This window comes from Podarcis vaucheri, assembly GCF_965113315.1.
Source record: "Podarcis vaucheri genome assembly, chromosome: 6".
In the NCBI taxonomy this organism is placed as follows: Eukaryota; Metazoa; Chordata; class Lepidosauria; order Squamata; family Lacertidae; genus Podarcis; species Podarcis vaucheri.
The window spans coordinates 86,853,698-86,878,029 of NC_138764.1; the positions used below are offsets into that span (position 1 = coordinate 86,853,698).

At 39.4% G+C, this 24,332-nt stretch overlaps 1 protein-coding gene across 1 annotated transcript; it reads left to right on the forward strand.

Annotated features, from left to right (window-relative positions):
* On the forward strand, positions 1-23,875 carry CSE1L (chromosome segregation 1 like). The gene is made up of 24 exons (XM_082227202.1): positions 1-125; positions 1,953-2,095; positions 3,909-4,010; positions 5,317-5,462; positions 5,628-5,718; positions 6,258-6,365; positions 7,299-7,391; positions 8,222-8,389; positions 8,482-8,611; positions 9,843-9,908; positions 10,992-11,194; positions 12,171-12,255; positions 13,490-13,551; positions 14,548-14,684; positions 15,059-15,162; positions 15,410-15,507; positions 16,439-16,589; positions 17,003-17,211; positions 18,412-18,509; positions 18,678-18,763; positions 19,577-19,658; positions 20,829-20,975; positions 22,309-22,540; positions 23,374-23,875. The coding sequence occupies exons 1-24, from the start codon at positions 41-43 to the stop codon at positions 23,461-23,463; spliced, it is 2,916 nt and encodes a 971-aa protein (XP_082083328.1). The 5' UTR covers positions 1-40; the 3' UTR covers positions 23,464-23,875.
* The last annotated feature ends 457 nt before the right edge of the window (positions 23,876-24,332 follow it).

Consider the following 24,332-nt stretch of genomic DNA (forward strand, 5'->3'; position numbering starts at 1 on the left):
TATTATAGAAATTTTTGTTAAATTTTTAGGTTCTGCAGTTATGGAACTGAGTGATGCCAATTTGCAGACTTTGACAGAATACTTAAAGAAGACACTTGATCCTGATCCTGCCATAAGGCGTCCTGGTAAACAGTTTAAAAATATGAAATTTGAGCCTGCATTGAATGGTGTCTAGTGATAGTTTGACCCAAAACATTATAAGATCTGTTTAGTCATTTTCTGGGTTTTTCAGAATCAATGGTAATGGCCCAGAACATGGTTTTTCAAACTGTTGGAACAACATTCATTAATGAAAAAGAAAACTGCTTGATTTTTTCCAATATGTTCTTATCTGAAGGAGCAGGCTGACTGAAATCAGTATGTGTCAAAATGAGACCTCTTTTTACTTTCTGTCACTTTAAATGCAGATCAGTTGTGTGGGTGGGATGGCTGACCCCTGGAAACCTCATGTGCCAGTTGGACATACATTCTTTTTAAAAAAACGTTAGAAGGTCCATCTGTATGCTTTTTGAATTGCAGTCACGTTACTGATTATTAAATGCAAGTTGGTTTTAATCTTCCTGCGATCAAAACTGCATGACGGATCAGTGAATACTTTCTGAGTCATATTAACTGTCCATGGTTCCATTCTGAAATCTGCCTTTGAGGTGACTGGGCATGATGCAAAGAGAGGTTGCATTGAAATCTGAAATCAGATTTGAAGTTGAAGTGAACTGTTTAAGCACTTCATGTCCCTTCAGCTTCATTAGGCATGCCTTACCTATCTTGATTGTACCCACAGTCTCACTCAGGATAGTAAATGTGAATTCAGGGGGTCCTGCTTAGGCAAAGTAACTGTGGAAATCTCAAGAAAAATCAAACTAATTTCAAAAAGACTAGAGGAGGGCCAAATGTGTATTTTGCACTTCTTTATTTATTAGCTGTTCAGATAAATTAGTGATCTCTGCATGCTTATATTTGAGTAAGCCCCATTGAATATACTGGGATTTGCTTTTGAATAAATATTCGTTGAATTGCATTGAAGGTCAGGTCCACACTGTGCTGACCTCTTAGAAAGAGTCACTACTAGAGGTGCTGTTTTTGCCTAGTGGAATTGTTGACTCCCCCCTCCCGCTTTTAACAGCAGATCCTCAGGCCAAATCTCACACAGCTTATGAAACTGCTCTCACAACAGGCTTGTCATGCAGCATGTAGAGCTTCTGTACAAGAAACATTAAGTCTAAACATCTGTTGGCTGTGTGGAACTAGTTATGTGGTTCTTTGAATCCAAAACAGTTTATTAACACTGCAAAATATAAAGAAGTAAATTTGTATAATATTGGTGTTCAACTGTTAAATTTTACAAAATATGTAACTATTTCATTAAATTACTTACCATCATTTAAATTGGGTCTTCCAGTACTAATTCTTACTGTGCACTCTGCATTTCTGGAAAAACTTCAAAATACTATATGAGCCAAAGTTTTTCAGTAAAGTGAAGGGGAGAGGCTTAATATTTTTTGTCTCTTTGTTATTCACAGTCACAACATTTAGGTTAAGATGACAGTCCAAACTGGGCTACCTTTTCAGAAATTGTGAAGATACAGAATTTAAGAGCAGCTTCCTGATATGCATCTAAAATGATTTGCAGTTGCCATATTGCAGCTGTTTAATAATTGTGGGGTTGCAAGTACTGTCATAGAAATATTAGGCGATATCCAACTAAGTCATACTCTGTGTAGGTCAAGTAACAGTAGCGGTATTGAACAAGCTGGTTGTGAATAAAGTAAATTGATTTCAGTGGATCTACCCTAAGTGTGGCTTAGTAGGATACCATCCATTAATAGCCATTTCTTCACTGTATCATTCTAAACACCAACTTGGTATTGTATTAAATGGTGTTAAATGTTTGGAGTTTAGACTGTGGATAGCTAACCTTTTTGCTAAATTCATTATATTTAAATGTTTTATAGCGGAAAAATTCCTTGAGTCGGTTGAAGGAAACCAGAATTACCCACTGCTACTTTTAACTCTACTGGAGAAGTCCCAAGATAATGTCATCAAAGTCTGTGCCTCTGTCACATTCAAGAATTACATTAAAAGGAACTGGAGAATTGTAGGTATTTTGTTTATTACAATTGTACTATGATAGTGTGTTTCCTTGTAAAGTAAGTGGCTATGAATAAAGTAATGGGAACACTTGTGAACTAAGATGTTGCAGGATGATTATAGACATCAGATTTGGTATTGTGGTAAGTTACTGAAGGGAATACCAGGGACGTGGGTGGTGCTGTGGTCTAAACCACAGAGCCTAGGGCTTGCCGATCAGAAGGTTGGTGGTTCAAATCCCCACAACGGGGTGAGCTCCCGTTGTTCGGTCCCAGCTCCCCACATAGCAGTTTGAAAGCACGTCAAGTGCAAGTAGATAAATGGGTACCGCTCCAACGGGAAGGTAAACACAGTTTCCACGCGCTGCTCTGGTTCGCCAGAAGCGGCTTAGTCATGCTGGCCATGTGACCCGGAAGCTGTATGCCGGCTCCCTCGGCCTATAGAGCGAGATGAGCACCACAACTCCAGAGTTGTCCGCGACTGGACTTAATGGTCAGAGGTACCTTTACCTTTTACCCATAAAGCTACCTTTAGAAACAGGTATCTATTTTTCCAGAACAACATACTATTAGTACACTTATATACTGAAGGGAATAGTGATTTTGTATCTGAAATCCCAGTTTCTTTGGTTGCTTTGCTAGTTGCAAGGATCCACACATTTGGACTTGCTTCACTAGCCAATCCTTTCTTGGTGTCCTTCATTGTCTCCTCCCTTCCTCAAGTTCTGTGGCACCTACAAATAACTTGAGAAAGGTATGGATGGTGGTGCTTGAATTTGGCTTTTGCAGAAAACATTGCAAATGCCTTGTTGTTACTATTTTCTGCAAATGAGCTGTGGAAAGAAAAATGAGAAGTAGAGGAAAGAAAAAGAAGAATTTTTTCTCTCTCACAGTCAGGATTTTTGAGACAGTACAGTGATCTTGATAGATGAGAAATAGTTCTCACTGGTGAACTGTTGAATGAATTTATTATACTTCCTACCATGTCACCCTTTTCTGATTTGGTTACTTTCATTAGAATTGGTGTTTTAATTTTTATAACTTTGAACTGTATCTGCTTCAGATCTTCCAACTATTGATACTAATTCATTGCAACAGGAAATTAGGACACTTAATCACAACTGAATCAAATGGTCCACTTTGAGGTTAATATTTATTATTTTGAGGATGTTCCAGAATCTGCTTTAAGGGCTTGTACTCAGTTACTTTTCAGGTGCTTTCTCATCAATGGGTTTAAAACGTTGGAAAAGAACGTCATATAAATAGTTAAATCATAAATTTGGAAAAGTATCATTTTACAGCTGCAGTTATTGGCACAGAATCAGGAATTGGGAAGGTAGCTCCTTTCTCATGGAGCATTTGAAACCTGTGAAGATGATAACTGAAGCAGCGGGGGTGGAGTGGGGAGGCTATAAGCCGGCAGTGGATGCTGCACCATGGCAACCCCTGCAGTTGCTGTTTAGTTTGATGATAAAGAGCACTGCTGCAGTGACCAGTTTATTTCAGATGGAAGTGGAAACAGAGCACGAAATGAAACTCTGCTTCCTGGTGTCAGCAAATTCCACCCATCTCGCCTGATGCATCCACATGCCAGTATGTAGTGTTTACAGCTGAGCTGTTGTGATGCAACTGGTTGTGGTCTATTGTCTGTCTGATTGGCAGTATGCACAGGAAAATATTTCCTGGGCCCAACATGTTTCAGAATAAATGTGTAGCGTTTGCTTTTTCCTGAAAGCTTACAACTCAGCCAATGCACTTGATGTAAAAATGCAAGTATCTCGAGATGTTATGATACTAGCTCAATTAACATTTTGTTCCTAGATTGAAGATGAACCAAACAAAATATGTGAAGCTGACAGGATAGCCATCAAAGCCAACATAGTACACCTAATGCTTAGCAGTCCAGAACAAATTCAAAAACAGGTGAGGGTGACAATGAAGAAAAGAAACAGAATTCTGTTTATTTCAACAGGGAAATGTTTTGTGCTGGGAGACTGATTGTGTTAGTATATGAAATTTTGTTTTAAAGTGAGACGCAATAGATACATCTAAGGGCGGATGAGTTGCTTTGTTTCTGGTTTGTGTCAATTTCACGTATGTTGGTTCACAAGTCTGTCTATAACCTGAAAAAAAAATCAGTATGAAAATTGGTTTTTAAATATCTTACCCTAAAATAAGTGATTTTTGGTGCATTTTGGTATGTTGTTTTGAGTTGAGAATTGTATTACAAAATTCAGGGAAGTGTGAAGTCTGAAGGATAAGTTTGCTCTGATTTGTATTGGTATTATTAATATGTATTCCTACTATTCATACTATATGTATCTTATATGCAAAGAAGGGAAGCTGCTATTAAGTTTTTTATTGGAAATAAGATGAAACCTGCATTAACATTTCAGAAGTATTGGGTTTTTCGCTTCTTAATTTTAGCAAACATAGCTGATATGGTGAAGATAAAACATGTGATTACAGGTGTGCCATTGAAGCCATGGGAGGGAATCCTATGAGAACATTTGGACAGATTTTAAAAGCCACGAAATAATTAGGCAGTGTGTGAAACTACCCCAGTATGCCAGCTGAATTTCCCATATGCAGTGTCTTATTATAGTTTGATATCCAGGGTGAGTGGGGAAAAGGCAACTAAATAGGCCCAGTAGTGCAATAATTTCTGCTTGTGCACTGAAACTTCCTCTCTCTCCTTTCCCCCCATGTACCTCCCCAGTTTGCTGTAGATGGTCAAGGGAACCCCCATAAAAGATTTGAAGGGTTGCAGGGGTCAGGGAGAAGAGAAGAAGAAGAAATTCATTTGCGCAGCCAAAAGTCCTTGCCCTAGTGGATCTATTTAGTTGGATACCATCCTTAGGGTAAAAGTGGCATATTCATAAGGCAGAATGAGCCAGGACACCGAATGTGAGTCTGCCACTGAAAATGGTAGCTGTACATGCAATTCCCCCTCCATAGTATCCTGTACCACTGTCATGATTTCACATGGTCCACTGTCCCATCATGCTGCCATTGACAGTGGGGTGGGGAAGGGGAAAAAGTAGTTGTGGTGTCATGAATAAGATCTGCTAGATATTGCAGAGAGGATCAGGGAGGTACACATGCACCTGCTTTTGTCACTGGCAGTTGCATACTTAACATGTAGAAAGCCTGTCTTGAGTTTACTGTAAGGTGGTTGTTTATCTCCATGCAAATACCTGCATAATGTTTCTGTCTCGCTCTGTCCTAGTTAAGTGATGCTATCAGCATAATTGGTAGAGAAGACTTCCCTCAGAAATGGCCTGATCTGCTAACGGAGATGGTGAATCGCTTTCAGAGTGGAGACTTCCATGTTATTAATGGAGTTCTTCGTACAGCACATTCTTTATTCAAAAGGTAGTGGGTGAGGGCCATGAATTTCCAAGTTCTGTTTTGAAAGTAAAAGCACTCTGTTCTAGCAATAATGCCTTTCAACTTCTTTCTTTTACTTAGCTCTAGTTTTCAAATACATAGAAAATGATCACACAAATTAAATAGCTCTGGTTTTCCTTCATTTGTCAGGTATCGTCATGAGTTTAAATCAAATGAACTGTGGACAGAGATCAAACTAGTTCTTGATGCTTTCGCACTTCCCTTGACAAATCTCTTTAAGGTACAGTGTTGTATTTGAAATATGGAATTGATTTATATACCTTCTGTGTAATGTATTTTTTTTAACTTCACAGCCAACATAAAGCATTTTATGTTGACAATTATGAAGTTCCTACTTCTGTCCTAGCTGCTGCGATAGTCAGATATATAAGGTGAATGAAGAAGATAAAGTTTGAATTAAAATCTTCCATGCTTACTCTGTCCATGTGTTAGCACCCTATAATAAGATGTTTATTAATAACTGCAATAATTGATGCTAAATTAAGATGTTTTTATTAAAACAACACTACTGGTGTTCAGACCTCTCTTTTCTAGGCTGTGCCTTTTTGTTTTGTTGCTTTTATATTTTATTGATGTTTTAGCTTATCTGGTTTTGTACATATATTGTGCTTTTAATAGAAAAGAGAAATTACATTTAGTTGAATTTGAATGAGAGGCATGAATTTGTGGCATCAGTGAGCTTTCACAGAAGTGGAACAGTATTGGCAAGTGTCTGAATAGATTTTGTTTTTGATTGCTATTAAAATTGCTCTTTTCCAGGCCACAATTGAGCTTTGTAGTACTCATGCAAATGATGTCAGTGCTTTGAAAGTACTCTTCTCATCTCTGATTCTGATTGCTAAGCTGTTCTACAGTTTAAATTTTCAGGTAAGCCATCTTTTACATGCTCTTCTAGTGGATAGTTCTGATCCTGCAAGCAACTTTCTGTATAGGAGCAATTTCACTGATGGATAACTGCATGATTAAAAACCTCAGTGCTGCTAGCCAAAATTCTTGATGGGTTTTGGAGATGCAAGCAAGTTTAAAAACGCAAGTATCTGGCCAAATGTCAGTGCTCCATAAGTGTGCTAGGATAAGTTGTTTGTTAGAGCTTTAACAAATCTGAAGTAATGTGCATGTAACCTTTTAGTATAAGAAGCTTGGCTTTTCAGATTTGGATTCAGTGCTGATTATTTTTGGTAAGGCTGGATTTGATCCAAGGTTGTGTCAGGAGACGAAAGAACAGAGGGAACGATAGCTGTTGACAGACAGAACCTCTCAAATTTAGGGGTAATAAACCTACTTAAGTTTAATTAAGTCAAAGGAAAGGTGGGTGCTTCTTTTTTTTTACTCTTCATAGGCATAATGGTAGGCCAGTAAATAAAGAAGCAGGGCTTACATGCATCTGTTACTAAGACTAATGTGGTCCACAATGACCCTTAATTCTGGGAACCCTGGCTGAGCAAAACGGATCTGACACAATAGGCTGCAGTTCCATTGCCTTGAAGCACTGTCAAGCCGTAAAGCAAGCTGGTTGTTACACAGCTCCTGCTATGCTGATTGAAAACTGAGGAGAAGGTTGATGAGCTACACACGTTAAAAGCTACAGAGAAATTGACTTGGTTTGTGTCTCTTGGGCTTTGGATTTCCTTTAGCAGTTGAAAATTATGTTTCATACCTTCTCTTTTTTTAAAAAAAAGTAATTCTGTATTTCTTTGAGCAGGTTGCATGCCAAAATAGACAGGAAAGTATGCTTCTTAAATAAGCAATTACCTAATAGAAAAATAACTACGGATGTGGATCCACTTCTCTATTTTGTAGGATCTTCCTGAATTTTTTGAAGATAACATGGAAACCTGGATGATGAATTTCCATAATCTTCTAACTTTGGATAACAAACTCTTACAGACAGATGTAAGTAGCAACATAAAAGTGGGATAGAGAAGCTTTCGCTCTCCAGATGCTGCTAGACTAAAACTCATCCCTGATCATTGGTCATGCTGACTTAATTTGATGGGGTCAACAAAATTTGGAGGGTCACAGTTTCCTCTTCTCTGGCATAAAATCTTTTGGAAAATTTCTGTGTAATGGGAAAGGGAATTCAGAACTCCACTTGAGCTGCAAAAAAGAAGCTTTCCTGGGTTCTGAACAGGACACTGAAATTGCAGTAGCTCAAGTAATTCTGATTTTTGTCATTCTCTTGGAGGGAAATTGTGGAGCCAGTATACGAAAGATTAAAGGTAGATGGTTTTCTCAAATAAAAAATTGTGTCCCTTTGTATAACATATCATAGCACTGGGTCCATATGTTGATAGTGGTAATTCTCTTGTCATGGTCATATGTGATGACTGGGCAATGAGAAATTGGCTTTGGAAGAGGGAAATGCTAACAAGCCTGCCCTCAGATGAGCATCTAGTTAATCTGATCTCACTTTCTTTTAGTGTTTGGGAACATTTCTCCAGCCAGACTAGGATTTTGGTTTTGGGCAACAAACTACTTTTTCAAGACATGGGGAATTGCTTGGCTGATTTTGGAACCCAGTTGGGACTTTTACCCTAGATGATGCCCTTAGACATGTGTTATTGTCCCATTTTCATCCCCTGAGCCCTCCTGACCATCCTGCCCTCCTCCTGCCTCCAAATCCCCTCCTTTCATTTACTTTACTTGCTGCTTTGGCAGATGTCAGGGGTACTAGAAGACTACATTTCCCAAATACGTTGGTGGTGCTTCTTTTTTGTTGCCAGGATGAAGAGGAAGCTGGTCTGCTAGAGCTTTTGAAATCCCAAATTTGTGACAATGCAGCTTTGTACGCCCAAAAATATGATGAAGAATTTCAGCCTTACCTGCCCCGTTTTGTCACAGCAATCTGGAATTTATTAGTCACAACAGGGCAAGAAGTTAAATATGATTTGGTAAGTGACTCTCTTCCATCCAGCTTGAAATAAATGAACCTTTTTTTAGGTGGTCTTCAGATTATGCTCATTTTGTGTTTTCCCCCCCTCAGTTGGTAAGTAATGCAATCCAGTTTCTAGCTTCGGTTTGTGAGAGGCCCCATTATAAGCACCTGTTTGAAGACCAGAATACACTGACAAGTATTTGTGAAAAAGTCATTGTTCCCAACATGGAATTTAGAGGTAAATATTTCCTTTCTTTAAAATCTTGATTAAAATTTTCCAGGAAAGCAAAAATTGAGGTTTAACACTGAGGGCTTTAGAACTGGCACAGTAGCCAAGTAATGGACTGTATTTGTGGCCATTTGCATTCAAGAGGTTTGCAGCATGGTTTTGAGAGGCATTTTCTGTTCTGCACTCTCAGAACTGCACTTCCCTTTTATATATATGTAATATGTATGCCCGTCAGAGTTGGGGAACTTCTGTCACTCCAGCTGTTGTTGGACTGCAACTCCCACTATTTCTGACCATTGGTCACGCTGGGCGGGGCTGATGGGAGTTGGGATTCCAGCAGTATCCAGAGGGGTACAGGTATCCCATCCCATCATGAGTGACTGAAGTAACTCATCAGTTTGGAAGAGTTGAGTTCCTCATCCACCAGTGCTTCTAGCTCAGTTTAACCTGAGTGTAGTACACTGCTTTTACATTAATTGGATTTTCCCCTGTCTCTGTCATGAAGTGGGTTCATACATAATGCCAAAGAAAGTTTTTGTACTCCAGAAATGAATCTTTCAGTATCTCAAACTGATTTCCAGTCTTAGTTTGCTGGGCCAAGTACAAACTATAATTTTGGCAGTTCAGATGAAATGGTAAATCGTAGTTCGCCTCAAATGATGAAAGAAGTCAGGGAATCATCATGTCTAAGGAGAGGCTGCTTCAAATCTTGTTGTTAAAGATTTGGCTTTATGTCTGAAGCAGCCTAACGGTTAAAATCCCCAGCTACTCCAAGCTATCCTTAATATTTTGTCATACAAAGATATACATTAGTTGTGATCAGGATCTAAAGAGCATCTCATACTAATGGTATCTTTTACTTTTTGCCTTTGAAGAGCAATGCTATACCATAAGCTGCTGCTTCTGGAAATCTCTCTGTTTCGAAACTAATTTGCTGTGCAGTATGGTGCAGGGTTGCTATTTAAAGGAGGAGTAAACACCATGCATGGCTTTATGAAAATAGTTCCACAATGTAATTTGGACCCTGGCCTGAGTATTCTAGATAAGAACTTTATTTACTACTCTCATTTAAAATACTGATGGTACACGAACTCCCATTGCCTTGATCATGGTAACTTCATAAAATAAAGCCCAATAATAGGTGATTTAAATTTATTTACAAGCATATGTTATATTAAAATAAATGTAGTTTGTATATCATGGCTGATCCTTTAAATGTTTGTGGACTGCTTTTCTGCAGCTGCTGATGAAGAAGCCTTTGAAGATAATTCTGAAGAATATATCAGAAGAGATTTGGAAGGATCTGGTAAGCAGTTCTATACTGGGTGTATAATGGCGTTTGAGAACTGATGCAGTTTTCTGATGTGTTGACATGTGCATAAGTACATGCATTAATTGTCTTCCCTTGAATAGGTATGCAGTCGTAATAGGGTTAAAATACTTCTGCCCTTTGGGATTCAAATATGTAATGGTGTGGGTTTTTTGCGCTTGTCCTGTGATTCCATGGATGAGCACATTTGTTGGCTATTGGGGGTGGGGGTTCATCTGACAAGCCTTAAGGCAATTTTGCTTGCTTTAAGGGGTATTTGTTTTTGTCTTGCTTTTTAGTAGTTGCTGGTGTATTACTGCAACACTAGAAGGCCTAGCACTACATCAGATGAAATTGTTGTTGCACTTTATTTATCCAGTGCCTACAGCCTTCTCCTACTGAAAGCTCAGCCTCCACTCTTGAGTTACTCCAAACAGTTCTCTATGAAGTTCTTCTTTACCCCAGCCAGAATTTTCTTCTTGTAGCTTTTCACACCCTCTCTTCTAATATATAGTCTGTTTCTATGGAGTACCAAAGAAGCAGATGCATTTGGGTTGAGTGCTTCACATACTTTTTACTCAGCAGTCTCAGTTACATATGTGCACACTTGGAATTTAAAACCCATTGAACTCTGGGACTGAGAGTTTCTTCTGAGCCTTTGAGGGGCACATGTTGCAGGGAGCAGTCATTTTTAGTGAACCATTTGTTCCCCTTGTGATCTTAAATTGCTGACTGTGTCAGGATTAGTTTTATAGGATCCTAAACTATCCTTTAAATAGTCCCAAAATTCTTCTGAATGTTATTTTACTTGTGTTTTGATGCTATGGCCCTGCAGTTTTTGCTTTCATTTATATTCATGAGAATCAATATTTTGGCAGATTTTGTAATTCTGCATTCCTTAATACCACTAGCATGCTTTTTATGAATAATAATAGAGAAGCCTATTTTAGCAAATTGCTCTGTCCCTGAAGCACAGCAGGGCGAATCCAATTTAGCCGTTTTGCAAGCAGAGCTTCAAAATGAAGAAACATTGTTTTAATATAACACATAATGCATCTTGTTTTTATCTCTGCCTTGCAGATATTGATACCAGACGCAGAGCAGCCTGTGATCTTGTAAGAGGGTTGTGCAAGTTTTTTGAAGGACCTGTTACTGGGATCTTTTCTGGTTACGTTAACTCTATGCTGCAAGAGTATGCAAAGAATCCATCTGTCAACTGGAAGCATAAAGATGCTGCTATTTACCTTGTAACATCTTTGGCATCGAAAGCTCAGACACAAAAGGTACTTGTTTGCATCACAGGGTACATAAGTTGAATACCCATCCAGACCCGTTTCCTTGGGGAGAAGAACCATTATTTAATAGTAAGCACTCCGTGGAAGAACCTTCTTCACAGTAATGACATGTTTATGACACACAGACTTTTAGATATATAAAATTGACTTTGGAATAGTTTATATAGAGTAGGTCAACCCATGAGCAAAATTTGGTATTTGCCCTGGGACCAACCTCTGCAGTCACTGCTTCCAATTTTGTTGCATTCCCATGCATGCCTTCTTGGAAGTATGCTAATGTAAGTGTTCAAGGATTGGATTGCTGTGGTTTAACAATCTCTTCTAGGCTTGGCAGAATGTTGGGGTGGGGACTTCAGCACTTGATGTAAATATAAGAGGTGGGGCATATGGAAAATAAAGTTTCAGAACAGTGGCCCAGCTTTATAATTTTTGGTGTTTTAGGGATAGCCATGTGCTGCTCTGTTATCTCGAATGGGAATTTCCATTTTACCAACAATTGAAATTAGAAGTACTGATTACATTACTTCACAGATTTAGAGCACCTCTACAATAAAAACCTAAATTGACATAACAATCATGAGCATATGGAGAATTAGCATTTTTCAGGACTATTATTATGTTTGCAATATAGGCTGTTTCTATCAAAGTTGTGTTTTTTACATTTTAGAAGACATGGCATAAAATGTATTGTGGTTAACCTACCTTTCACTTGCACCTTTCATAACTATATTAGATATCTGAAATAGGCTAACCTAGTATCCTATAAGTAGAATATAAGAGTACTCATTCCTTCTCCCATTCACAATCCAATGCTTGAAGCCAAAGTATATACAATGAATACTTACAGAAATTGCCAGATATCATTCACATGCAAACTTCATTAGTGTGTAAATGGGAGCTTCTATAAACCAGTCCAGCAATTAATATTGTTTATGATTCTTTTATCACACTTTTTTCATCCTAGCATGGAATAACACAAGCCAATGAACTTGTAAACTTGACGGAATTCTTTGTGAATCACATTCTACCAGACCTGAAGTCTCCTAATGGTATGCTTAGAATTCTATATTAAACATCTGTAACACCAATAAATGTAAACGAACATGGGAATAATTTTGGATCTGTGTTGTTGTGTCATGCAGGGAAGACATGGGCATAGATAACTAAAACAGTCATAAGATCTCTTTAATTTCTTATCATGTTTTAGTGCAGGGGTCTGCAACCTTTAAGACAAAAAGAGCCACTTGGACCCGTTTCCGAAAAACAAACAAACCTGGGAGCCGCAAAACCATTGCGACATTTAAAGCATGTGCGCTGCTGCCCTCCGATCTGACAGCGGGCAGGAAGGTGACGTTGGGACGGTGCGTGACTAACACACACACCGCCCCCATGCAACATCACAGCCAGTACAGCGCCCGCCACAGTGGGGAGTGTCGGGGCGCACAATGCGCCTCCTCCCCTCGCTAGTATCCGCCCTGGAGCCGCGGCAAAGGTGTAAAAGAGCCGCATGCGGCTCCGGAGCCGCAGGTTGCAGACCCCTGTTTTAGTGGATTGCCTTGTATATTGTATTTTTGTAGATGCACACCTGGTATCGGTGGGCAAACTATCCCAAGATCCTGGAAAACCTCTGCCACTCAGAGTGGCCTGGGGTGCAGAGCCCTTATCAGCTGAAGATTATCAGAGCAACCTTCCAGGGGCCGCATGAAAGTGGTGGGCAGGGCCAAAGACAAAAGTGGGCAGAGCAATGAATGCAGATTTTGCCTTTATACAATAAACTAGTTTGTATGCATGTCTCACACGCCTCTCTGTCCTCTGTGTAGGAGCCATTATCGGAGTTCATGGGCACATTCCAACCAGGGGGAGAGGGAAAAGTTGGGGAGGAAGTGTGGCTTGTGTACAGTGCCAGGACCTTATGTTCCCCACTGTTTGAGTTGACAATATTTGTCAAGGTGGACCAGTGTTCTGACATAGTAGAAGACGGCTTCCTGTGTTCTTAATGTGGGTCCAGAAATTGAGGATGGCTGGAGTTATTTTTTTGAAGTTGGGTGGGGTAATGGGTATGGGGACAGAACAAAGGAGAGCCAAGTGAAGAGCATTTGTGTGTGTGTGTGTCATTCTGCAATCTTGTCTCTCCTTAAGCTTGAGACTATCAGTGGGAATCTTTATTCTGTTGATAAATTGTGGGAATATGCTGTGAAATTTGAGGGACTTTGAACTTCTATTATATATCTAATTTTGTCTATATGGTAACTGCATAAGTAACTAGTATTAACTTTTTGGCAGTGAATGAGTTTCCCGTGCTTAAGGCTGATGGTATCAAGTACATCATGATTTTCAGGAACCAAGTAAGTTCAGAGTTCTTAACATCCAGCTGAAATTGTTTGATAGACTATTTTTTGTGTGGGAAAAATACTGCAAATGGTGTACCTAGAACTGTACTAATTGTTCCACAGTGTGGTATCAGTACTTCTGGAAAATAACATAAATTATTTTAGGGTACCCCACCCCCCATTTTAAAACCTCCAATTCTGAAAAAGTCACAGTATACAGATGACAAAACCCTTTCCCTGGAATCCAGTGAACAGCTCATAATTGATTTGGGGAAGATTCTCTAATTTCATACTTTGTTTCTTAGAACAGGTACAGAAAGTGCTCCTGTTTTCGTGTGTGTGATATCTTTTAAAATCTTCAGCTATGCAATCTTCTAATATGCAAAACATTCCAAAGGTCCATGGGACAGCATCCTGGGGACCATAGGATTTCATGAGCCTCAGTTTCTGTGGCCTCCTGGAAACCTCTTTGTTGCGGCTGCAGCAGCCTCCAAGGCTGTCCCTCTACTATCAGTGATTTGGCAGTAAGGAGGTAAAAAGGGACATGTTAGGGGCACATGAAAGAGAGGCTTGGGGTCCATAGGCTCCAAAGATCTCTTGCTTCCCCAGCAAGGGAGGGGGAAATTGCTGGCTCTAGAGCTGCTGTGCTTGTTTTTCCTCCCCCACACCCAACACACACGGTGTCTGCAGTTGCTGCTGGCAGTTCTTCCCCCACAGATTCCCCCACCCACATTGAATTGCTGTGGCTAGGAACTCTTACTTGACCCATGACCTTGGTTTAATAGAATATGCACAGTAATTTTTTTTAAAAAGCTTAATACAGGTATGACTGCACAATGTATATATACCTCATGCAGGAAAGTTACAGTGGTCTGCTTATATAACAATTGCAATGACCAAAACATTGTAATAACAGATGGATTTTTTCAGTCCACTGTTTCCAACCTAATTCTTCCAAAACTGCTTGGTACTTGCTTCTAAAGCATTTTTACCTATGTGTCTATTTTGTAGGTACCCAAAGAACAACTATTGGTGTCTATTCCTCTCCTAATCAATCATCTTCAAGCAGAAAGCATTGTAGTTCATACTTATGCAGCCCATGCTCTTGAAAGGTTATTTACAATGAAAGGAGCTAACAACACTACACTGTAAGTTTATGTTCAGGTATATATGTGACACTCATCTATTCATTGATTTCTTGCCGCTTTGGCTATATCCCTCACTGTATATGGAGAATCCTAAATTGATAAAAACACACACGTGTATTTATTATGCTAGTTCTTGCATTTTCTAAAACCAGAGTTTTTAGCTGATTTCCAAGTTGACTGCGCTCCAGAGGCACTTGAAAATGAGTTGGCCTTCTCCATCTCTCTGTCCCTTGCACTGTCATACTCTAGGATTTCATACATTCTCGCATTCCCTCTGGTGTCCATTCAGGATTGGTAAGACTCTCCAAAGTAGAGGATCTTGATGACTCATTGGAAAAACATTGGTGATAATCAAACACTCTTTTCCTCTACAGGATTACGGCTGCAGAGATGGCACCATATACAGAAATGCTGCTAACAAACCTTTTCAAAGCACTGACACTTCCAGGGTCATCAGAAAATGAGTATATTATGAAAGGTAAGAGGCTACATTTATTAGTCCAAATAGTTACCCTCAAATTTAAACCACTTTTTCTATCTTAGAGGTTCTCCCATTAGTATTTTTGAATGCGGTGCTACGTGCCTATATAAAACTTAATGAACAAGTTCTTATCTTGGATGCAACCTACAAGATCTAGTATTTTTATGCAAGGGAAAAAAGGTAATGTTAAGCTTAATGTTGCTGTTGTTTCTGCATTCAGTAATATAAATCTCTGAATTTCCAGCTATCATGAGAAGCTTTTCCCTACTTCAGGAAGCCATAATTCCCTACATCCCTTCTCTCATCACTCAACTCACACAGAAACTGCTTGCTGTCAGTAAGGTAAAAAAGAAGATACTATTGCTTTCTTCAGTTCCCCTTTTCTCGACCTGATTTAGAGGTTCACTTTTTGTCACTTGTGTTGATGTAATTCCTTGCCAATTTAAAAAATAAATCTTGCTTGAATCCTTGTTAGGGAACCAAATTATGTGTGTGGAGGGGGAGGTACTCACCATGATCCCAAGATCCACTGGGCACACAGTGGATCTGCGCACACAGTGCTGCTCTGGGCTTGTGTTTATGGACAAGAGCTATTGAATACAACTTTATTTTAACCTTAGGTTTTCTCTTACTTATATCACTGTATCCGCTTTTTAAAAGAATTCTATTGAATTTTTGTAGGGACACATCAGGAGATTTCACTGAATACTACAGAACAAATGTACATATAAAAGCATAGCCAAAAAAACCCCAAGTGTGTCTGCTGAATAAAATTAATAGTTAATAAACATCAAAATATTTTTTCACTGTGTTTTCATATAACTTCCATGCAAGTTAAATGAGGATCTAGTAAGTTATAGTAAAAATTGTGATTGGAATTTGCATGGAAGCATTTAAGCTTGTCATGTGATTTTTCTTAATATATAGTTGTACGTCCACCTAGAATTGTTGTAACTGTTAATCTATACGGTGAAAAGTAACTTGGTAGTCAGAAGCGTGTTGATATTCATCTAAGGCGACCTTCGGAATTCAAGAGGAGATTCTAGCCAGATACAAGCTAAATATGGCCATTTTCAGATTTTGACCTGATTAGAGATTGGAGGAGGCTCATGTCAGAGGTTAACTGTTTGCTTTCCTATGGTATGACTAGAATTATCATGTTTTAGGTAATGATAGTTGCACTGAAAGCAACTTCTTGCTTTTTAGTTTAAGTAAGAATCTTATCAGTGACTTTGTGGTGTTCACGTCTTCTTTTTTTCCGTTTCCTTTTTAGAATCCAAGCAAGCCTCACTTTAATCATTACATGTTTGAATCAATTTGCTTGTCAATAAGGATAACTTGCAAAGCAAACCCCACTGCTATTGGAAGCTTTGAAGATGCTTTGTTTATGGTGTTCACAGAGATTCTGCAGAATGACGTGCAAGGTAAAAATAAAACATGATCTGGCTTCTTTGAAATATGGTATAAACAGTGTCTGCAGTTCAAGTAGCCATTATTTATTTATCTAACTGAAAATATACCTATTTACACCTTTTTATATTTGGCAGATGTACATATGACCACCCATATCTTCTTATCTTTATGTAAGCCAAAAGAAGAAAAATCTTAGTTTGTGTGGCTATATTCATTTATTTATGTTATTAGCCCACCCTTACTCCAATAACCTCAGGGTGCTATAAATGGTGGTTTCTCATTCTCTGAGGAGGTAGGTTAGACTGAGAGTTCACAACCAGCTCAAAATCACAAAATTCTCCTTTGGATTATACTGTAGGTATCAGTATTTGCACACATGAATACATCCTCCTGTCACTTATAAACTGTCTTCCCCTTTCAACAGAATTCATTCCATATGTGTTTCAAGTGATGTCTCTGCTTCTGGAAATGCATAAAAATGACATCCCATCGTCGTATATGGCCTTATTTCCACACCTGCTTCAGCCAGTCTTGTGGGAGAGGTCAGGAAACATCCCCCCTTTGGTGAGACTCCTTCAGGCCTACTTGGAGAGAGGTGCCAGCACAATAGCAAATGCCGCAGCTGACAAAATTGTATGTATACACTGATTGCATTGCTTGATTTCTAAAAGTGTGTGTGTGTGTGTGTGTGTGTGTGTGTGTGTGTTTCATAAAAAAGAGGTTGGAGACCCTCTCCTGTGTTAGTAGATATCAGAAAGAATGAATTATCTTTTACTCACCTTGGAAATCCAAGTTGTTAATTCAAGTTAGCTTGTGAAGTTACAAAACTTTATTAGACTCTAATGGCTATCACTAAGGGAAAAATCTGCGCCAGACTGCGATCCTAGAAGGCAGAATTCAAAGATGCTATGCATATGCTTCATTGTAGAAAACGACACATTTTGAATGTATTATCTGGAGCAAGTTTCTTTTCATGTTGGAATGGATTCAGATTTGCCCCTCCACAAATGGAAATGCTGCTTTCATTCAGAGAAGGAAATGAGATCCACCTGAGGCTCCCCTACAGCCCCCTGAGCCACTTTCATTATGTTTGGGAATGGAAGTTTTACTGACTTCAGATTTTTGCAGACTGAAGAGATTACTGGCTTTGTTTCCGTTTAGAATTCTCATAAAGATGCCAGCCCCCAAAAGCAGCCCTTCCAGTCTGTTGGAGAGTGCTGGTTTGCTCATGTCCTCTTATGGGCTTCCCATAGGGGTCTGGGTAGCCAATCAGGGAACAGAATGTGGGACTAGTTAGGTCTGATCCTGCAGGACTTAAATTCTTAATCTGCACTTGATGCTAGGCATTTGTCACTTACAGAGAATGAATGGCTATATATTTTCCCTGTTGTTTCCAAGCCATGCAAGCTAGTTACATAAGCCATAAAATTATTAGATGAGCTGGATACTTCTTTCCCATGAAAGCAATACTTTTCAGTAGTGCATTCAATCTATCCTAGCACTGCTGAATACCCAGCTATGATCTGAAATTCCTGAATAATCTTAACTCAGTTTTTTACCCCATTGCTAGGCAAGTTTAACTAGGCAGAGTTAAATCAGTTCCCAGACTCATTGACTGTTGTGCTCTGGTAGTCAGTTACATCATAATTCCATTCTGGGTAGATTTTGTAGCTGCCAGATCATTTTACTGTTAATAATTTGCTGGCATCTGTCTGTCTTGAGGGACAACAGAGGAGTGCACCTTTGGAGGTGAGGTCAAGCTGTTGGAACGTTGCAGCGCCTGCTGTGACTGTGGAGGCCGATGCAAAACTTTGTGTTTTCCTTAATTTACAGCCTGGACTTTTGGGTGTGTTCCAGAAACTTATTGCCTCTAAACTTAATGACCATCAAGGATTCTACCTTCTCAACAGTATTATAGAACATATGCCCCCGTGAGTATGAACATACCAAATTCAAGTAATTTTGCTGCTATTAGCTTGCATTATTGTAGATCTCCCATTGGATGTACTCAAAATATGCCAAAAGAAAGTTAAGAAATAGTACACTCAAATGGCCTACTGGATTGATTAACCTGTTTCAACGTATTTTTGTCTTTCTAGTGAATCCATTGATCAGTACAGGAAACAAATTTTCATCCTGTTATTCCAAAGACTTCAGAATTCCAAAACAACAAAATTTATCAAAAGTAAGCTATTTGTTTTATGGCTGATAGATTTGGGGAAGAACTCTGCCCTGAGGGGCTTAGTATGCTTTGGATCAGAACAATCATCACTTGTCTTTTGATTTGATTTCAAAGATGGCAATACAGTGGTATCTTGTGTTGCGTAACGTTCAGGTTACGTCCGTGGCAAACCCAGAAGTAGGTTTGCCACTCGCACGTGCGCACAAGCGGTTATGAAATTTTCGGGATACAGCCGGGACTCCGGAACGGATCCCATTCATAACCGAAGGTACCACTGTAAAGGGCATATTGGTCAGAGTAACAGGATTTGGAGGCAAAGAGAGGAATATTCATTGAAGCTTGAACTTTGTACCTACTTAGTATAAGAGCTGGGTTGGTGGGGATTTGTGATGGAGTTGGTCCCTCTGCATAACAGCTTTGCCTGGTGGGTCCTAGAGACCCTGTGAAACCAGCAAAGAAGTTTTGTCGACTGATAGCAGGAAAGATACAGATGCTTATTCACTGTGATTTTATAGAAGAGAGAGACACATATTAATACTAAAATTCCTTCCAGTAGCACCTTTAAGACCAACTAAGTTAGTTCTTGGTATGAGCTTTCGTGTGCATGCACACTTCTTCAGATAACTGAAGAAGTGTGCATGCACACGAAAGCTCATACCAAGAACTAACTTAGTTGGTCTTTAAAGTGCTACTGGAAGGAATTTTTTTATTTTGACTATGGCAGACCAACACAGCTACCTATCTGTAACTGAAACATATTAATACTGTTATACGTGCTCTTTTACAGCTTCTGATTCATTCTTCTTCTTTTAATAGGTTTCTTAGTCTTTATCAACTTGTATTGTGTAAGATACGGAGCAATAGCACTTCAAGAAATATTTGACAGTATACAGCCAAAGTTAGTATCTTTTTCTTTTTTTTAGTTTTCTTTCTATTTCTTACTATTACAATTCTATCCTGCCTTTCATCTCAGTTCTCCTGCTCCTCATTTTATTCTCACAACTACCCTTTGAAGTGGGTTAGGCTGGGAGGGGGTGAATGGCCCAAGGCCACCCAGTGAGCCTCATGGCCAAATGGGGATTTGAACCCTGGTATTCCGGGGGTCTAATCCAGCTCTGCAGCCACTGTACCACACTGACTGCACCAGGCTATACTAGGGTTAACTGATAGCTGTATTTTCAGGTATCATTCTGTTTCCCAGGAAGAAGGCAGCGGAGCTGAAAGTGAATATGAAAATATATTATTTGTTTGTTTATTTATTAAATTCATATCCCACCGTTCCTCCCAGCAAAGCCTAGGGCAGCAAAACCAATTGATCCCCTCACAAGTGGCTAGACTTCATAATTAATTTGGTGTCATCTTGCAATAAAGTCCTGACAGTTATGTGCTTTAATTCAAGGTGGCAAACTGTAGAGGAAGAACCAGGAGCAATCACCCTTTTGAAAAGTTGTTTAGGCTGTGAACTGTCCTTAGATCTACGGGTATAGGGTGGCATGCAAATTTAATTAATAATAATAATATAACTACTTTGGCTGCAAAGGAAGATTCTTTGTTTGCACTTGCAGCTTTAATTCAAGATGGCAAAGGAAGGCTCAGGAGCAAACTCTTAAGTATGCCCTTATAATTTGGTACTTTTTGGATTTGGCACCTTTTCTCTGTCACTGTTCAGTCAGAAATGTTGAGCCCTCTTAATGCTCTTCTCTCATGATATACTGATTAAGCCAGGAACTCATAACCAGTGGCGTAGCGTGGGTTGTCAGCACCCGGGGCAAGGCAAGTAATTTGCGCCCCCTAACCTGTGGATTTGCACCCCCAACCCGTGGATTTGCACCCCCTAACCCTAACCCCCAGATGTTGTGCCCGGTGCGGCCGGCCCCCCCTGCACCCCCCACGCTACGCCACTGCTCATAACACACCATTTCCTTGGTAATGCTCAGTGGTCTGCCTGATTTGTGTTCAGATTTCTGAGTCAATGGATCTCTAGCTTCTCTAATTATCTGTACTTGACCCAATAAATGCATTAGGTGGATACTGCAAGACTAAATGGGTTTCTTTTGGCACTTAACAGGATGTTTGGAATGGTTTTAGAGAAAATCATAATACCAGAAATACAGAAAGTATCTGGGCAAGTAGAAAAGAAAATCTGTGCCGTTGGTATCACAAAAATACTCACAGAATGCCCTCCTATGATGGACACAGAATACACAAAGCTGTGGTAAGTGCAGTTACTTCTTTGATAAAGTTTATTATTGAAAGGTAGAACTTCTAAGGATGAAGAAGAAATTCCTCTCTTAAAAAAAAGATTTCTATCTTACCCAGGGAATATGCTAGTTTTTGCTTAAACAGTTGCAACAGAGATATTTGCCAAAGGAAGGAATCTCTCTGTTGGCCTCTCCCTCCCTCCATTGCTTCCATTCCTACTTCAAAAAAGATTTGAAATTGTGCTGGCCAAAATATGCTGTGCTGTTAGGAATAAGAGGATAAGAGTTCCAACTTGGGGGTGAGAATTCAGTCTTGCTGTGTCTGAAAGAATTTAGGGGATCAGTTTAGGGACAGTGTTTTCAGGATACAAATCTTGCAGAATATGTGTGTGTGAGGTCAGGAAGCACATGCAATTTAGCATAGTTCAGAGTAATGAAGTTTACTAATGATATGTAACCAGAATATGTTACCGCATTATATGTTGTTAATATGGGCTTCTGGTCAGTATCAGTGGAGAAGACCTCAGCAGTTAAGCCCTCTGCTTGTTTTGTGTCCACCATTCACTGTCCCCACCTAGCACTTGAGAAGCAATAGGTTTGGTTGTATATTCCTCTTTTGAAAGTGGTTTTCCCATGCACCTCAGTCAGGGAGCAAAAGTATTAATAAGATATAAGTTCTCCTGTTCTAGATTAAGACAAACAACAACAACAACAACAACAACAATAATAATAAAAATAAAAAAATCCACATTGCCAAGTCAGGAGCAGGAGTGACTAGAGCTTGAATGCTTGTGTGAGCAGAAGGTGGGCTGGAGTGCAGCTGTCAATAAGAAGTGTTCCCGGCAGGAACCGTTCCAAATAAGTTGTTATTAGTTTTCCAATATTCCTCCAATAATAGCCAAATTATAACAATATCAATGAATTTGGCAGGAACAGTTCCAGGGGCATTTATACCAAGGCAGTGGTTATATTGTAGAGGAAATATGAATTATAAGGAAAACAAATAAATGTATGGAGCATAATGGAAACAAGAGCAAGTACATTGTTTTCCTTGGACACCGTCCAAAATAGAAGAACAGCCAGAGTATGGACAGGCTTTTTCCAGTTTTTCTGAATGCTTGTGCCATTCCATTGCCAGTTTCTGCTCTGGCTCTGATAACTAGATCCAGGTAGTCCTCTGCCTAAGGAATATTCTGCTGCTGAAAATTGGCTGTTTTCTGTGGTGGTTTGAAATGGTTTGCTGTAACGTGTTGTTTTTGTGCTACGCCTTTAAGATTTTAATTTTCGTAAGTTGCTTAGATTCTTTTGCAACGAATAAGTCCATTAAATAAAAGGTTTTCTCCACAGGACACCCCTTCTTCAGGCCCTCATTGGTCTCTTTGAGTTGCCTGAAGATGATACCCTTCCTGACGAAGAACACTTCATTGATATAGAAGACACGCCAGGGTACCAAACTGCATTCTCCCAGCTTGCCTTTGCTGGGAAAAAAGAACACGACCCAGTGGGCCAAATTGTGAACAATCCTAAAATCCATCTTGCACAGTCTCTTCACAAGTTATCAACTGCGTGTCCAGGCAGAGTAAGACTGTGTGGCTGTAATCTAGTGTGTGTGTGTGTGTGTGGTGATATGAATGTGGGGAATCGTTTCTCTCTCCTGAGTCTATTCTCTTATCCTAGAAAACGCAGTGTGTCAAAATTGGAAGATTCCTTTTTTGACTGCTATCTTGAATGAACGTGCTCATAATCGCACTCTGTTGAGATCAGTTGTGCTGATTTTGTAGATGTGTTGGGGACTGGGGTGCCAGGCTTCTGCAAGAGCGTTTTCTAAAGCGTGCTTCACTTTCAGATTATCTGGTTCTGATATGGCTTAATTTGTCAAACTCTAGTCAGCAACTGGATGGTTACTTGGTTGTGGCATTGCTCCAAGCACCAACTCACCAGGTAGAAGGTGAAGAGGTGTGTTCATAACTTTCCACCTAGCTTCATGCTGGTTGGACTAACTGGATAACCACATACATGATTCCATCTTTTTCCCTTTCCTTGCATCCAAAGTTAACCTCCCACAGTCCTGGCAGCATGGTACTGCCCCCGCCCCCGTGGTTTGAGGGACTAGGGAGTTTTACAAGTGCCCTTGGTCCTTATTGACTAGAAACAGATTCAGGCTGTGCTAGCTCTGCGCATTGTTTGCAGCGACGATACCAAAGTGTGTAGATGCAGGCAATAGCTTAAGTGCTGACTGCAAAACGAAGCTATAATATGAAAGTATACACTGAGATGCAGACAAGTCAATTAACGCTTTAGGATTTGGAGAAACTAAAATGTTAAAACACTACTGAATGCCTGCATGCTGATATGTTAAAGTACTGTAATTTAGATGCATATTAATAGTGCCACTCTATCTTGTGTTTAAAGGTTCCCTCGATGCTGAGTACTAGCCTGAATGCAGAAGCTTTGAAATTTCTTCAAGGATACTTACAGGCTGCAAGTGTAACATTGCTCTGACCTCTTTATTTTGAATGGGAGAATTTCAAAGTTGCATCAAGGAACGCTGATATTGACTGTTCTAAACAAAGCTCGGACAAGGTGAAACGAGTTGCTACTTCGAAAAACACATCACTGAATTACTGCTTGATACAGAAGCTGAATGATACTTTGTTCATGTGATCATAGGTAAAGAAGCAAGTGACTTTCCCATTCCCAGTTTGCTTTCAAAGGGAATAGTAATAGGAGTTTATCATTTGGGATTGATTGAAGTTCCACATCTGCAGTGTTTGGGTACCATTTTAAAATGTATAGAGTACTGGATGCAAACTCATGTTGTCACTTATTTTTTCCAGTTTATTGTCATTTGTATTTCTTTTGTGTCTCAAAAAATTTATCTGAATTGTGAATAAATAAGCTCTTGTTTAAAGTATTTGTCTAGCAATATATATCTTACTGTGGTAGAATAAATTGTAGTTGTCTGCAAAGAAACTGTCACTTAGTCCCAGCAATACCCAGCACTTCTTAATTTGCTTTTCCACCTGAGCTTTACCTTAACACTATTCATGACAAACATTAAAATTGTATTTGGAGAGGCACCTTCATAGCATTCTGACTCTTTAGTGTCTCAGTCATACTTGAACATCCCACCCATCTTTCAGGAAATGCATTGCTATGAAATATAGTGGAAAATAAATGTCTCAGATTTAATCCATGCAGGTGCTTCTTGTTAAGCAGTTGTGTTCAGCTGCATTTGGGACTTGCTGGTATTCTTCAATTTCATATTTTAAACACTGAAATGCTGAGTCTTAATATTGGTTAGTGAAAGGTAACAAATGATTCTGGAGGAACTGCATCTTGCTGGAATTTTGTCTAGGGTTGTGTAATCA